The sequence below is a fragment of the Diprion similis genome, chromosome 12, assembly GCF_021155765.1.
Source record: "Diprion similis isolate iyDipSimi1 chromosome 12, iyDipSimi1.1, whole genome shotgun sequence".
In the NCBI taxonomy this organism is placed as follows: domain Eukaryota; kingdom Metazoa; phylum Arthropoda; class Insecta; order Hymenoptera; family Diprionidae; genus Diprion; species Diprion similis.
Genome location: NC_060116.1, coordinates 16,540,823 through 16,556,712, shown reverse-complemented (window position 1 = coordinate 16,556,712; position 15,890 = coordinate 16,540,823). Strand labels below are relative to the sequence as shown.

Sequence of the window (15,890 nt, the reverse complement as noted above, 5' to 3'; positions counted from 1 at the left end):
ATTCGATGAGTACCACCGACCATGCTGGGTGGTCGCTGCTGCGGGCTCGATGCTGCAGCCCATTTATTATTTCTGCGCCAAGTGACCCCAGGGTTCGACCAACAAATTGATTACTTTCATCCTCCGCGGCTGTCGACCCACCCTTCTCATTACCCTTTCACTATATTCATGCCGCTGTAACAGCAATTCCGGTCTGTGTGGCGAAGAAGTTGCGTCAAATGTATTCGCTACCTCGAGCAACTAAATTGCGCGAATTTTTGTTACCATTGGAAACTTATCTACCGCATGAATGGATGATAAATATTGAGAAGATACGTAAATTTTTACATTTTACTTCGCGATCAAGGTTTTATATATAGAAGGAGAAAATAAACGACAGGCGGTGAAAATATTAGGTAGAAATAAAGAAAAAAAAAAAATTGAAACGAAAGAAAATATGCCAACACGGGGAGACACGGAGTAAGACTACTTTGTCAGTTTTGATGATTCTCATAAAAGCGACAGCGTATAAAGGTGGCTCATATATGGTTTTCGGAGCAGCGGCTTTACCTCTCTTCCCTTTCTTATTTCCTTCTGTTTCATTGTGCTTAGAGCTGAGCCAGCCACGTGTCTTAGGGCATCAATAAAAGGTTCTTCTCTCTCTCTTTCTCTCTTCCCCTCTTCCTTGATCCTTGGACCGAGGAATTGCGAGAGAGGCTGAACAGATCTTGCCGGCTGCCGTGCACACAAGTAGATCACGAACGAACGCACGAACGGCGTTACGAAGGGCGGGTCGTGCACATGTGTAAGTACATCTACCTACCGCTCGTAAATAACGGATGCCCTCAAACATTGCCAGACCCGAAGCAACCATCGCACGCGTAACTCGTGACTGAGGGGCGAATGCAGAGGATCGAGTCGCTGGCGAAAGTCGGTGGCGGGGGATGAAACTTGGGGTAAATAATGCAGCCCCTCAATGTCGACACCTGGCTCTTTCACTTCCCCGTCCCGGTGACTCTGTGCCAAAAGATACATACGTGGGATTTAGATAGGCACATAGGCATCATCCCCTGTCTCCATCCGCTGGGATATTCCATCAAGGAATTACTAATATCTTGAGACAACGAAGTAAGAATTTTCACCTTTTACCAAACTGTAGGGCGATCAAATCTGACGGGGGAGGTTTTTTCTTCTTTTTTTATAGAAAAAAAAAAAATTTGTGTGTATGTCATCGTAGTATTTGATGAAAACAGAAAAAAAAAGAAACAGAAAATTTTGTCGTGTTTGGCAGGCTTGTTTCGTTTTCGAACAATTTCTCATGCTGCGATGATTAAATCTTCTTCTCCTTTATAAATAAAATTTTACAGCGAGTTTGTCTTTCATTATTCTAAATCCTGTGTGTAAAGAATAAACGTTTGGATTTGAAAAAAGGAAAAATAGTGCCTCTCTTTTTTATCGATCGTTGAAGCAACACGCTCGATACTGTTAGTGTATTTTGAATTCCTTGTTTTTCTCTCATTATTGTGATATTTATAGCGTTACCGCGGTTATCTTTGTGTTATTATACATACGGTCCTTATCTTTTGTTGCGGGTTCTTTTCCCGTTATTTCATTTCCTTTCTTAGACGCTTTTCTCTTTTATTCCGCTTACACTTAGTCTGGCTTAAGTGTATATTTCCCGGCGGCGCAGGCTATCAACGATGATCATTTTAAGATACTCGAAGCAAAATGCGTCTTTTTCCGTAGTCCAATAGTTGCGTCAGCTACGCGAATGAAATTCGATCGCATTTCTCAACTATCGCAAGTATTTCACGTCGACTAAAGTGCGAGAGAAAGAAATCAAAGTAAGCACATACAGATGAATAAACAATATCAAAATTGGTCTGATTCGAGAAATTCACTTCATTTCATTACAGCATAATACGAACCGCGAGCGACCGCGCAACAGTCGGACAATTTCGAGGCTTAATTTTGGCCGGAATTCGTATTATAATCTTCTTTGAATTTGCATCAACCCCTCGAAAACGGTCATCGACATTGTTCGGTTCTCTGCCGCTTGTATAACCGCTATGCATGGGGCACTTGTGTATATAATTCCCTGCGGGAATCCTATTTGGTCGGTTGAAAACGCGGGACGATGGACGAGCAGCAGACTCGAGTAGTGGGGAGTGGAAAGGGAAGAGTAGGTGGGGGGTGGGGGGTTAAATGTGCGCACAGTTTCGAGGCTCGATTCTCTGCCTTTCGCAGCACTTACCGTAATCAATGGGTCCCCGTTGATAACGGGGTTGTGGCCAATTGCAGCATGCATTTCGCCTCGAGGGAGAAAGAGAGAGCAAAAGAGAGAGAGAGAGAGAGAGAAACGGTAGCTTGATCCCACCAGCCGGAGGCAACGCGGTAAAAATTTGGCGGGGGGTGGTTTCATCGAGGAGAAAAGAAGAACGACGGGCTTTCGGGTAGCGCCCGGTCACACACTCACCCCTACACGCACACACATTGTAGACGCAAACAGCATCCACACTGACACTATAGCCGGGGGCAGAAAGGCGGCTTGCTGGCTCGTGGTTGGCGCAACTAGGTATAAAACATTCAAAGGGTTGTTTTTATTTCGGTTCCCGATTCAATGCATTCTATAGTACGAGCCCCGCCGCACTTCCTCCCGCCTGCATTTCAAATTGATGGATTTTACCCGGAAAAACGTAGCTACCTTATATGTATACACGTATACACAGACACACACACACGCACACACGCATACCCCCAATAGCGGATCGCGCGTCACCCTCGATTTAAATAGTTTTGTAGAATTTCAAAGTTCGTCCCAGACTCTCGAGTCGACCGCAACGGCCGCCAACCCTGTCACCCTCGGCCACGTGCGGCTTTTACTGCCTGCACCCTGCGTGCGTTGGGGGCGGACACGTGCGCTCCCTCCAACCATCCCCCGGCCGACGACCTAGCGAGGGAAGTTTTCCCGCCTAATAGTTTTCAGCCGTCTTTGCCGCCGGTCCTTGCTTGGATCCGTCTCTTCAATCTTGTCTTATCCAGCGCTACGGAAGGATAAAGCACCGGCATCGATCGGTTTCCCCTCCGACTTTCTTATTCTGTTCCTCTTATATTCCGGTTCCCCGTTCCCGGTTCCCTTACTGCACGGACCGATCTTCCCCCAGCTCCTGAATTAAATACAACCCCCGGACCTTTTGTGCTCCGTAATGCACGACGCTCGGGTTTATCGCCGTTATAGGTACCTGTTAGACGCTGCCGCCGCCGTCGTCGAAGCGAAACTCGCTCTCACCCTCGACCCTTCGGATACTCGCTTCTTGTGTCACGATTTTAATCACTCGATCGTTAGCGAGTTTCCGCCTATTACCGGACAATGGAAATTATCCGGACCCGCGGCCTCGACGTGTCACTTTCTTAGGACGGTCGCCGGATCGAGTCGACCTACGGGGTTAAGGGATCGTGAAACCTCGGAGGCTGAGGTTTTGGGAGAATATTTGACGCGTTACTTGCGATGACGCCTGCATCTCTGCGCTGCAGGGTTTGGATTTTTTTTACATTTGGATTCTTGTAGAACACGCGTATGTATAAGCCTTCGTCCTTCGATCCGCCGTTGGGGGTGGTGAGCGCCTCGTGCATGGCTCCTTGGACTCGCTGGTTCCTAAATCATCACATAATTACTTTGGTAATTAATTACAACTCCGTTGGTCCGTGGACCCGCTTCCGAGTAAACGAGCTCTGCGCACTCCTCTTCCTTACCCCCATCACCCCTTAGAGCGGGGAAAACCGCCTTGCTCGACAAGCCAATCGAGGGGTGGGAATCGAGAGAGGAGCCCCGGATATTTTTCCTATTATAAATCACTTACCGATTTTTTGCCCCCCGCTCAACCCACCATGCGCTCCCGCGTTCTGCCGAACGGGATGCCGCAGGACGTCTTTAGGTCGAACCACCGCTGCCCTTCCCCTCCACCCTCGGGCCGAGTTCCGGAACTCGAAACTTGTTTAAACTCCCCGTGATCCGAGCCAACTCCAGCCGCCTCCTGGCCCTCGGGAACTTCTTCGGTTCACTTCTCTGATCTGGAAACGATCGGGAGGACGGTTTGCCGCCGCTTCGTCATCCGCGACGCGAAAGACGGGAGGCAGGTGCAGCAGGCTTCGGGGTGACAGCCACCCCCCTACGTGTCACGCATGCAAAGTTTCACGTCCATTAGTTAATTGTAACCTCGGCTAGATAGCTCGCTTATAGCTAACCCAACCCGTGGGCTTCGGTAACGCAACCGGCGACGGGGGTGGGGGTGGGGGTGGGGGTGGGGGGTGGGAAATCAACTCCCGTGCAGGATCACCCGTCCAAGTTTTACCACCGAGAGGTATAGCTTCCTCCGTTAACGTCGTTCCCCGGCACTCGTCCCTGATCAATGCAAGCAATCAGTCTTGCCGACGACGACGCCACCTCGCCCCAACCACCCTCCCTCCCCCGTTCGCCGACTCTCACCCCCTGTAGAATGTACGCAATAACCTAGTTCAAACTGCAGCCTCACTGCCTTGGACGAAGCAAATTTTCAAGCAATTTTTGATACGATATTGATGCAAAGCACACAATTTTCAAAAGAAAATTTTTCACTCACTCGTAACCGAAATTAGGATTTTTCTTCAAAAAGTCACCAAGTCTCGGAGTGTCGGGAGTGGTGAAAAGCAGGGGTGGAAAAAATTGGTGAATCGAAGTGTGGGTCGAATCGAAAAATTAATTAGAGTCATTGAAATGGGATTCTTGGAAGAGGAAATAATAATAACCGAAGCTACCCTTTGCGTTTCATTAGCCCGCCTCTTGGTCCTGGCTAAATATTATTTCACACCGTTTTGGCGGGGTTTTAATGTAATCACTCGAAGACACTACGTCGGAACCCCATCGTAGCATCGCGCGTATATTACGAAGAATGTCCCTGCGGAGCAGAGTCGCTGGCTTATTGCCCGTTGCAAAAAAACAAGAATTTAATTCAACGACTTTGAAGTTTCAACATCCCCCTGGCTATAAATTAATCGTCTGCAGTTCTGCCGTCTATATAATATATAACTCGAGCGAAAAATTTCCGGAAGAATAAAACAAACTGCGAGAGACTAGTTTTCGAAACCGAAGATCTTCCGCATCCTGGACGTTAATTCCTCGACCAATCGGTCAGGTTCACCGGGAGTCAGCTGCAGCCTCGGTGTCGTCGGCACGGCAGCCGCGGGGTGGCGATAATGTTGCGAATTTATATTCCGAAGGCGATCGAGCGGAGGTGCTGAATGTGCACTCTTGGCCACGGCCGCCATCCGCCTCCTCCTCACCCCGAGTTCCACCCTCCACCCCCACTTCGCCGCACTCGGAAAGTGACGGCCGATTTTTCCGATCCTATTTCGCCTCTTCTTTCATCGTCTCTCCTCTTAGTTTCCGAAACTTGATTTGTACGTGAATATCACACATACTATGTGGGTATACAGCAAGGCGGGGACACCGGGGAGTAATTGATCACATCGAATGAATTTCCTTGGTAAAAAGGGGAGGGGTTGGCAAGAAGCGACTTCGGCATCGTCCCGTCGAGTCCTCGGATAGTTTTTGCCATCGTAGCTGCCGCGGTGTGCCCAGGCATTAACATAACGAGAGATTAATCACGCGAACGTGTCCTCCGTGGCTATAATTACCGGCTAACGTGAAACGGAACAACCCTTAGCCGAGGCATATTCGCCGGACTCCGCAGCTGCGGTACGCGAGGATCCGAGTGGACGACAGCTTGCATTCGGAATCGGAAAATTACACCCCCGTAAGTGGGGGTGCGGCGATTTTTGCAACGCGGAGGTGGAAGTGCTGACGAATTCTTCACCCGTCAATCAACCGTTCGAATTACCGCCGTCAAAACTGCGCGGCAGCTCTGTACAGCGGAGATAAGAAGCATCCATCGTCATCTCGGCCATAATTTACACTCTGGCTGGTCTCCTTTCTCCTCCCTCCCTCCCTTCCTTCTATTCCCGCCTCTTCGCGCACTTCGATTTATCGAAGAAACCCCCTCGGTTACCCCCGCATCATTTACGACCTGCGTATATAGATTTCAAGCCGAGAGTGTAACGCGGGAATCGAGTCTTGAGAGATGAAAATTGGAGAATTTATTGGGGGAAAAGCGGAACGTATGAACAAACAAGAGAGAACGACGAGTCTCCGGAGCTGGGGAGGATTTTTCTCGTCTTTCTTCGGCGTAGATCGATCGTCTGCGTATCATGGACGGGGGTGGGGGCGAAGGGCGAGGGGCGAAGACTCGGACGCCACTTTGTGCTGCATCGACACGAATTTGTATCCCCCCCGATTGCCCCTCTCCTTTCACCCTGAACAACGAATCCGACCTACGGCTGGGAACGGCCGGCAAGGTTGTTCAAGGTTGATCGAACCGAGAACCAGCCACCGCCGGGGGTGGGAGTGTCACAATCGCACCAACGGCCCCAGGCTTCACTTGTAAAATAGCCAATTTGTCATCAAGTGTTTTCATTGTGCGTACGATAATATACTTCGAATCGCCCCATTGTCGTCGAGGGAATTATTATCATTGTTATCGCCGTTATATTCCGTCTTTATTGTCCGAAGACGCTGCTGCAGAGGCTCTTCTTCGTTCACCGATTATTCGGTGCTGCCGTGCAGTCTGGCTTCTTGCCGCTCCGAAAATCATCAGCGCTGAGATTCCTGCGGGATCATCCGCGAACTGCACATTTCGCGTTTGTCAGTGTGAAAAGAATGGACGAATAAGGAGAGAAAAAATGACGTGTTATATTGGCACTTAAGACTTTCCCGCTTCTTTTCTTTCTGCATCACGCAGCGCGGAAAATGTCCCTATAAAATTCTGGAGACTATGGCAAAATTTTTTTTCGACAACCCACTTCGCGAGACTTATCGTTTTTATCGTTAAAATGACGCGTTAAACCTCTCGCCCTTCTCGTGTCCTTACATTTTTAACGCTGCTGCAAAAAATCGCAAGGATCGGATCATCTTGCCGAGCGGGAGATAATATCGAAATACTCGAGGGTTGCGGTTTTAAAATGCTTAAAACAGCATGCAAATTGTAAAAAATCTCTGTACAAAAAAACTCGCGCAAAATTATTACACTCACGATTTAATTTCTTTTTATAATTTACTCGCTGAAATATTAGATCGATTTTTACCTGTTGAACTGAAGACAAACGTCGAAAAATATTTTCAAAGGACTTCTTTGCGAAGCCGTTTCAAAGACGATCAATTCCTCGGTTTTTCTTCAGAGAAACAGATATGTTTTCAGTAATTTTTTGGAAATCCAAAGTACGTCGTGTTTGTTACGAACAAGTACGTTCCGGATATTTAACGCGAATTTTCACCATCTCTGATAAATATGAAATCGATGAAACTGATTATCTAACTTCCCGTGTAGGTACAGGTATTTCCGAGAAAGGAACAATGTCTATATCGATTAAATTTTGTCGTCAAACAATCCTTGAAGTTGCGTGAAAGTTACAAGTTGAGTGAGTACAACAATTATAATGTCAAGTGAAATTCAAGCCACAGAAGTTAAACTGCGACGACAATTATTACCTGAAAACGCTCCCCGCGATTATTGCGAATTAATTTCTGCGAAATATTTTCGCTCGGCGGACTGGTCGCAGGATTCCCGGTGGGACTGAGCGAAGGGAGGCTGGAATCGGGAAGGGCGGCGATGCAGGACGAGTCGTTCGGACCATGAATTAGCCAATATGTCTGCCGTTCGCTAAATCACTATGATTTACCGGCGAATCTCGGGTAGCATCTACGGGGTGTACCTCCACCGCGTAACTCGGGCTCGTTGAGGGGGTGGTGGCCATCCGTCACCCCGTGCGAAACAAAAGCTGGGTGCAGGCGGGCTGCCTACATTATTAGAGCTCCGCTCTCGCTATCTGCCTGCAACCCGTTCGCTATAATTCCTCTCCCCTCTTCCACCCCGAGGATCGTGTCACTTCCTGGCCGCAGCTGCCCGTGTCTACGATCACGTTCTCACGTGCCCCCGATTACACCCCTGTACAAGTACGCAACACCCACGAGCGAAGTGGATTTCTTATTGTTACGTGAAAGGGTGGAATTCCTGACTGCACTGCTCGATAAAAGTGTATTTGGTTAGGAATTTATGACAGAATAAATGGGGATGCGGGATTTTGGGGTAGTTTTATTAATATTTTTGGTTTGTGAAAGACGACTCGAGTTCCACGGGATAAAATAGTGAAGTTGAACTTGTTCTTCTACTCCGTGTCGCGGACAACCCCTTGAAACAATATCTGTACTTATACCTACACAGGATCGAAGATATTTATTTTCAATATAACTTCTCAACGCCTTTCAGAACTTTCTGCTCTACCCACTACGATCGGATGAAAATCCTCTCCTCCAGCTGCAGTTTCATGCACCGCGAGGAATAATCCTGGGTCTCGTTCTTCTTGGAAATTCGCAACTGTATAAGCATCGAAAATCCTGGCAAACAGGATCAAACCGAATCCTGATTTGTACGATCGTGGGAAGCCGAGCTAATTGCTGACGTAGCGAAGCTCCGGATTCGGTGTTCTCAACGTTACGTTACGTATACTATTAACCCGCGACTTGAGTTTGGGTCCGAATCGAGGGGTACAAGAAAGAAAGAACGAAAGAAAGAGAGAAAAAAAAAGAAAAGAAAAGAATAAACGAAAGAAACGGCGGCGGGTTACGTTAACACGGAAATTGAGGGCTCGGTTGTATTAGCGATAGAAAGACGTTCGAATCTCGACGGGTCGGAATACGGACAAGGGAGAAAGAAGATGAAGACGAAGAAGCCGCGTGGCCGCCCTTCGAGGGGATGAAGGGAATAGCGGAAGGCTTAGGGTCGGCTAACGAGGACTAACTCGGGTTGTTACGCGGTGGCTCCGCGGCACCACCGGAGTTCAAGAATCGGGCCACTGCTCGACTGCCCTGCGGGAGAGGGTGAAGGGTGGAAGGGCGGCGCGGCGGCGAGGAGAGGGGTGCGGGATTCCTCGGTTTAAATCCTAACTAACCAATCGCACCGAGTTGATCGAGTTGAAGCCAATCAGCGCCTAATCCATACATTCGTATTCGCGAAATGCCTTTCGCCCACCCCCCACCGCCCCCGCCGCCCTCGGGCCCCGATTCCACACAACCACGTTTCTTTCTGTCTACCCGACCGCCACCGAGTGTAATAAACTGTTCTGTTTTCTCTCAGCATTTTAACCAAATTGACTCGACGCCGTTCCGCCTCCGCCCCCAGCTTCCACCCCTTCGTCCTCTTCCCTCTTCCCTCTTCCCTCTTCGCTCGCCCTCTTCTCCGCTTCTATCTCGGATGATCCTAGACGCCGAGGCACTCGGCTCGTAGCCTCGATCACCGAAGAATCAATCCGGGTTAGGGAAGAGGAACACGTCCGCAATGAAATATCTCGTCCGCTTTCCGCTATAACCGAGTACGTGTGTTTCCGGCCGCCGAGCTTTCGGGCCCGGTTTTGCAGGTCCGACTGCAATCCGCACCGCCACGCCGTCGCCGGAGAGCTTTCGAAAAGCCTCTCGCGCAAAAGGACGACCAGGAATTGAAATCATCGCCGGACTCGATGGGTCGAAATAAAGGCCTCCCGCGAGTATTATAACCGGAACGAATATTTCTAACCAATCAAACTCGACTTTGGACGCGTCGAGGTTGGATTAACGCAGCGAAATTAATAGGCAGGCTATTTGCGGTGTAAATCAACTCGCGCCCGGCTCTGTCCCTCGAAATTAAAGGAATCCGGTTGATCTATAGAAGCGCGAGGGTTAGGACGAGCGAGCTTTCCATCCCCCTCCTCCTATAACCCATTCCCAAAGCTCACTTGGCACGGACTTTTGTTCGCTCGCTCTCCCGCAGCATTGTCCAACGATCAATGGATTTTTCTTTCGCCCTCGCCATTTTTTACTCCACTTTTTATTTCGCTCTGTTATTTGTTTTCATTTTAATTTTCTTTTAAGTCCCTTTTTTGTTTCTCTCGTTTTTTTTTTTTTTTTTACTCTTATTTTCCGAAACTCTGCCACCCTTGCGAGTTGGTACTTGTTAACAGTATAAATTTACGGTCCTATATACCTACATACACGTGCGTAGGTACATACAGATCATGTATGTATTACCTCCCCACCTTTTATCCTTACTTTCCTATAGTCAGTAGGTATGCTATAGCTATGCTTACCCAAACATGTTATACGTTTGTTCGGTTTTTCATCTCTGCTTGTATTGTTTTCCACCAGTGACGCTTGTATAAATATTACCGAAGCTTTATACTTTTTTATAATACATGACTGAATGACCAATCTATATATGGTATATAGGTATAAGTATTACGTGTCTACATACATGCGTCAAGATCGTAATGCACCTATAAATAATTATCTGAGACTTAGTTCTTCGGTCAACCAGAGTCGCTGCAAAATTTTCTACGTGTTTTTTTTTTTTTTCTTTTTTTTTTTTCAGCACCAAATCCCTGGCGTGAGAGTTTGACTTGCCGCAAGTCGGGTCAGCGGTGAACTTGATTAAACTAGAGCTGAGAGTGAGTTTGTTTTTTCCTCGTCCATCCATCTATTTTCTTCTCCCACGTCTTCTTCCAGCAGTCAATATCTTTCTTACTTGGAGAGAAGAGGCGAATAGAGGGGAAGAAAAAGTTGGAGGAGAAACTAAAGTTCGAACCTCGGTGTTGGACTTCGAGCAGCGGTGCGGTGCGGTGTGCAGACGCATAACGAAATAATCCGTGGCAATTCCTCTTCACCTGGGTGAACCTGCGGATGTAGTCCCGGTGAAATCGGCCCTGGGTAAACTGTAGCGTAAATAACTAAGGAAACGCCTCTGGCTACGGGTGCGGGACCGTTCCGGATTCCCTTTCACGCGCACGGGTTCGGAAACGGGGATCAACGGCGTGGACGGAACTCGCAGGAGCGGAAGGACGAACCCATCAACACTCTCTTGCCGCCGATTTCCATTCAGCCAATGACGCTCCCAATCGTAGAATAAATCCGATCCCGGCATCTCCCCCGATTCCAAACTTTTCCCCCAACTCTCGACAGTGCAGCGCAGGGATTCTCAATTTTTATCCATCCCCTTTGAGAGACGACGCGGCGACGAAGCTAAGTATAATAAATCCCCGGAAGACAACGCGTCCATTTTCGGTTCTTCCGCCGGAGGATCGTCAGCTTCTAAGGAACTAATCAGAGGGCCGTGAAATTGTTTGGAAAGTAAAGAAGGCCGGGGTTAAGCCGGGACGTGCGGTTCTCCTCTTTCTCCGGATTTTGCCTAGTACATACCTACCCTGAAAAATTTCAAACCCCGCCCAGGGCGGGTGGAGGTGACAAAGAACCGTGTCGCTAGCACGGGGGAAGATTAATATTCGACCTCGAGGAACTATTGTGCGCCGATCCGACGACCGAGGGGTCGTCTCTCAGCCCCCCGCCGCCCTTCGATCGGTCTACCAACCCCCGAGTAAACCGAAAGGGGGCGCCGATCAACCCTTGCGTTTCGCTCGCGGACGTAAATGGGAAATGTTTTTGGTAGCGTGATTTTGTTCACCTTGCGTTATGCATAAATTAATTGTACTTCCACGATCAACGATTCCGTTATAATTACACCCTCTAAAATTTTATTCTCTTTTATTCTCTGTTTCAGAACACTACCACATATTCGTCGGTGACCTAAGCCCGGAAATCGAGACCCAGACACTGAGGGAGGCCTTCGCCCCTTTCGGGGAGATCTCGTAAGTCCACTTCAGCTATCCTTATTAAGGATGAGTTAGCCGAGACCCTGGCTGTACAATATATAGCAGTACTTACGCCGGGGCTAGATAAGGCCGAGCATATTGCCCCCCCCCCCCTCACCCCCTCCAACACCCTTTGCTTCCCACCCCCCTCGACAATATCCTCAACCGCGCACGAGGCGTGCGCCATTATTACACTTTGACCAAGAGTTGTGCCCGAATATCACACCCCGACTAACCAACCCCCCGGACGACTCGGCCTCGCGGAATATCGACCCTCTCTGCGTCATGCCACCGCAGATTTAACACTGTTGGTGACTGTGTCCTGCCCCGCAATCATTCCCGATTAAGGAGCCGCTGACGGACCACTCCGCAAAGAGGGGTAATTTCCCGTTGAAAGGGTCAAACAGGGTGGGGGTGGGGGTGGTAAAACAAAAATTAGAGAAAGAAAAAGGTGAAGAGATAAATTTACATTTTCGGTCAAGTGTGGAGAGCTTTGAATGCGTTGTGAAAAAACCCTTGTTCCTGTCTTTTCTAATCTTTTTCTGACCCTCTTTCCTCCCTCGTATATAAAAATATACTATTTATGTACGTCTATCCTGCTGCTGGAATTCGAGGTTCAAGTTGACACCTGCGGATGGGAAAACGCTGGAATCACTCCCGAATTCAGGGGTAGAATAGAGCCTCTGGCTTTCCACCTGCTCGCTAAGCGGGGGGCCGAAAGTTTACCCCAAGATTCTCACCCCGGCATTCTGGCCTCGGGGACGACACTGTCTACTCTCGGCTTGCTCCCTCGACTGCTTTAATCGAACTCTCTGCCTGCTACACGCAAGCTTCGTTAAACAATCTGGAACCTGTTCCGCCAAGCTGCTGTATATCTTGACGTAGACGCGTCTCGCTTTGCGATTTGCCGAAAAATCGAAGCAATTAAGGGTTGCAGGGATGACTTGAGACTCGGATATTCAGGGTACGATTAATAATTGATCCAGTTGATCATCCATTAGTAGTAACTGGAAACCTTGATCGAGATAGGGGAAAAAAAATTGACAAATTTCGCTGGAGAACGAAGCGAGAAAGGAATATATTGGCGATAGAATTGTGGCGAATCACCTCCTATTATCTGTCCAACGCGAGGACGTGTCTAGTCGTAAATTTTTACCTAGCTGATGTACATCGTGGTACATGCAACGGGGATATAATGATATATCGAGTACAGAATTCGCTCTTCTCGTCTTCCTCTTTCGCACGGATTTTATTCGTCTGTTTTTTCATTTTGTGCAAAATGCGTGCCGATATATTCGCGTTTGAACGCGTGAGCGCACATCATAAATGTGAAAAAGACTGCAGAGCGAATTCCACTCCGGTATGCGAACCGGTTTCAATTTGGCTTTTTATCGCGCCGATACATCTAAATCCCCGTGTTACGCGGGGGGAATTTATAAAATGAGGGGGGTTGCCTTCCCCTTTACTCCCGATCTCGCAACCCTAAATGAAGAAATTTCAGCCACTCGAAGGGCGGGGATCGCGTGAAATCAACCCCAACATCAGTTCTTCGAGGTGTCGAACCCGACTGCAGCGGCACGTTTGTATCTCACAAGGGTAGCTTTGATAACAACACCGAGTCACTAGTCTCACCCTTCTTTTTCAGGCTGAAGTAAAAATGCCGATCCTCTCAGAGAGCCGCGCGCCAAGTTTCATCCTTTTTTCAAACGCCCCGCGCTGCGGTGGTTCAACTTTTTCCCCTTTCGAACTCCTTCCTGCACCAGCCATTCTTCCTTACTCTCCAGGACATCGAGATCTCGCGGGTTATATTCTCGTTATCGATTCTCCGGGATCGAAAAGTTCCCCATATCCCGTAGGTACACGGTATTAAGTGGCAGTGATTTCGCGGCGAGTTTCCTCGGGCCAGCGACGTCCGCTTGGCTGCGATTTCTTCGACTTTCCTCGACTCGGCGAGGCTACGTTTTTCTTTTCTCCTTTTTCTTTTTCTTTTTCTTCTTCTTCTTCTTGTCGACCCATTCTGTACATGAAGCCTGCACACGCGCGTCTCCGGGGCTTCCGAGAGATTATTGCCAGCGACGGACGCGCCGCAGGTGCTTCACCCCAAGCATCCTGCAGGAACGTGCGATCGTAAAGGAAGAATTGACGAGGCAGAAGGATCGGCGGAGGAAAAGCTGCCGCCGCTGCAGTTCCCTCGGGCCGAGGAACGACGGACGTCGGTGGAATTGAGCTTCGGAACCCCGGCTGGCTCGAACTAACGGGGACGAATTCGCCCTCCTGCGTCCGTCACTCGGTCAGCACTGTCATTCCGTGTCCTTCGAGTCCTTGCGGGAGTTGGCCGAGCGATTAATCTCGGACGGTGAGAGTGTTTATTGCCACAGTTATAATAGAAAAAGCCGCTGGTTGGTGAATCCCTTGGAACACGCGAACTTCGTTCAAATTAAACTGCCCAAAAAGAGAACGAATAATTACTAAGTAGATATACACTGGGATTAAGGGGTGAGAGAAGAAAAAAAATGGCCAGTGCAAGGAAAAATGAAAAGATAAAAGATCTCTAAATCCTTTGACAGGATTTTTTTATCCAGGAATTTTCATTTCTGGATTTCGATGCCTATCGATTATTGCCACCCCCGATGCCCGCACCCTTTAGCCGCCGTTTTAAAGACCCACTTTCGCCATGCGTACCTCGGGGGATGAGTCGCAGCTTGCGGGGGTGACCCCAACCCTCCGTTTCACCTGACGCTTTCACCCCATCGAAACGCTCCAACCTTTTTATTTTCAATTCACTTTTCGAACCCAAAAGGCCGGGTGGCTGCTTCGATTCATCATCCGTCACCGCTTTTATTAGTTACAATTACAGCCGCGTGTGCATTCGTCTTTCACGGTCACCCTGAGTTCTTTTTCGAGTTTAAGGCGAAACGAAAAAGAAGAAAAAAAAAAAATCGCAAACATACAATAACAAAAATATGGCCAATGTATATGTATGTGTAGTTTTAATTTTCGTTCGTTCGCCAAATAAATTGCTGGTCATTGACTGAAGAGTGCAACTCTTGTCAAAGTTACTCTCGACGCGCCACCCCGTGTTTTGATCTCGCTGTGCGCCGTTCAACTTCAGCTTATATTCATGTGCAGTTCAAGTTGTTGTTGAACAACTCTTCAGCCTGTAGTAGCTGGTGTAACCTACTATTTCTCTCTATGTTGTATGTATAGGTATACCTATATGCATTCAAAATAAATCCGATAAGGAAAATAAACTAGAAATGTTGAGGGAGAGTTAAGGTGGAACTTTCCCTGCTTTCCGACCGGGCATCGTTGCAGTGCAGGATGCACTTGCTCTTCGCACTTGAAAACTTGCTGGGACCTCATGTATTTACACAAGAATTGACCGATTATAGTTCGCTTGGTTGTATTATTTCTTCTATATGAAATCAGACTTTATAGCTTACGTTTTAGAAATTCTACAATTTTTCCTAAGGATTTTAGTTTATACGAAAAAATTTAATACTTTATTACCGACATTTATTTTTTTGAAATCAAAAACTAAGCTATTAAATAAGACGCTCGATTATGCTGAATATTCTCACGATACTTTGATGGAAAATTTCTCGTTTTTAAAAACAAGAATGCTAATTTTTTATTTCAGTGAAAGTGGTTTATTCTTTTTATTTCATTGTGAACTACGAAGGTTTAGAATCCCAGCCCGAATATAAACGTACGTATACGAGGTCGAGGATTTTACGTGCAGGCATGTTTAGAACACATTTTGGTATCTAAATTTGGAGTTAGAAAGAAAAAAAGAGATCAAATCAGCAGCCTGACACCGCAAGCCGGTAGAAGCGGTGCAACTGGAATCGGAAACCCGCGAAACCAATCAACGGATTCGGATTTGACGCTCAGGAATACCGTGGAGCTGTACACCACGTATATTAAATATAGATATATGCAAGGACAGCCTGCAGGCCATCGTCGAATGCATTTCGTTGCCTCGGTGCAGAACTGCATCGTTTACCGTGTAAGAAATATCGCTGAACGAAATATTGACGTTTCGTTGCCCAATAGTCGATATTTTTTGTCATCATGAGGATCACCGGAATCACGAGATGTATTTAATTATTATAGATTTGAATTACGAAGATCGGTCTCATTGAAAA

At 47.8% G+C, this 15,890-nt stretch overlaps 1 protein-coding gene across 5 annotated transcripts in view; it reads left to right on the top strand.

Annotated features, from left to right (window-relative positions):
- The window catches only part of LOC124413409 (nucleolysin TIAR), a 264,474-nt gene that overhangs the window by 187,410 nt on the left and 61,174 nt on the right, over positions 1-15,890 (top strand). For all 5 annotated transcript variants that reach the window (XM_046893957.1, XM_046893958.1, XM_046893961.1 and 2 more), the window contains one exon: positions 11,652-11,739. In XM_046893957.1, coding sequence (XP_046749913.1) covers positions 11,652-11,739 — 88 coding nt within the window. The remainder of the gene's footprint in view (positions 1-11,651; positions 11,740-15,890) is intronic.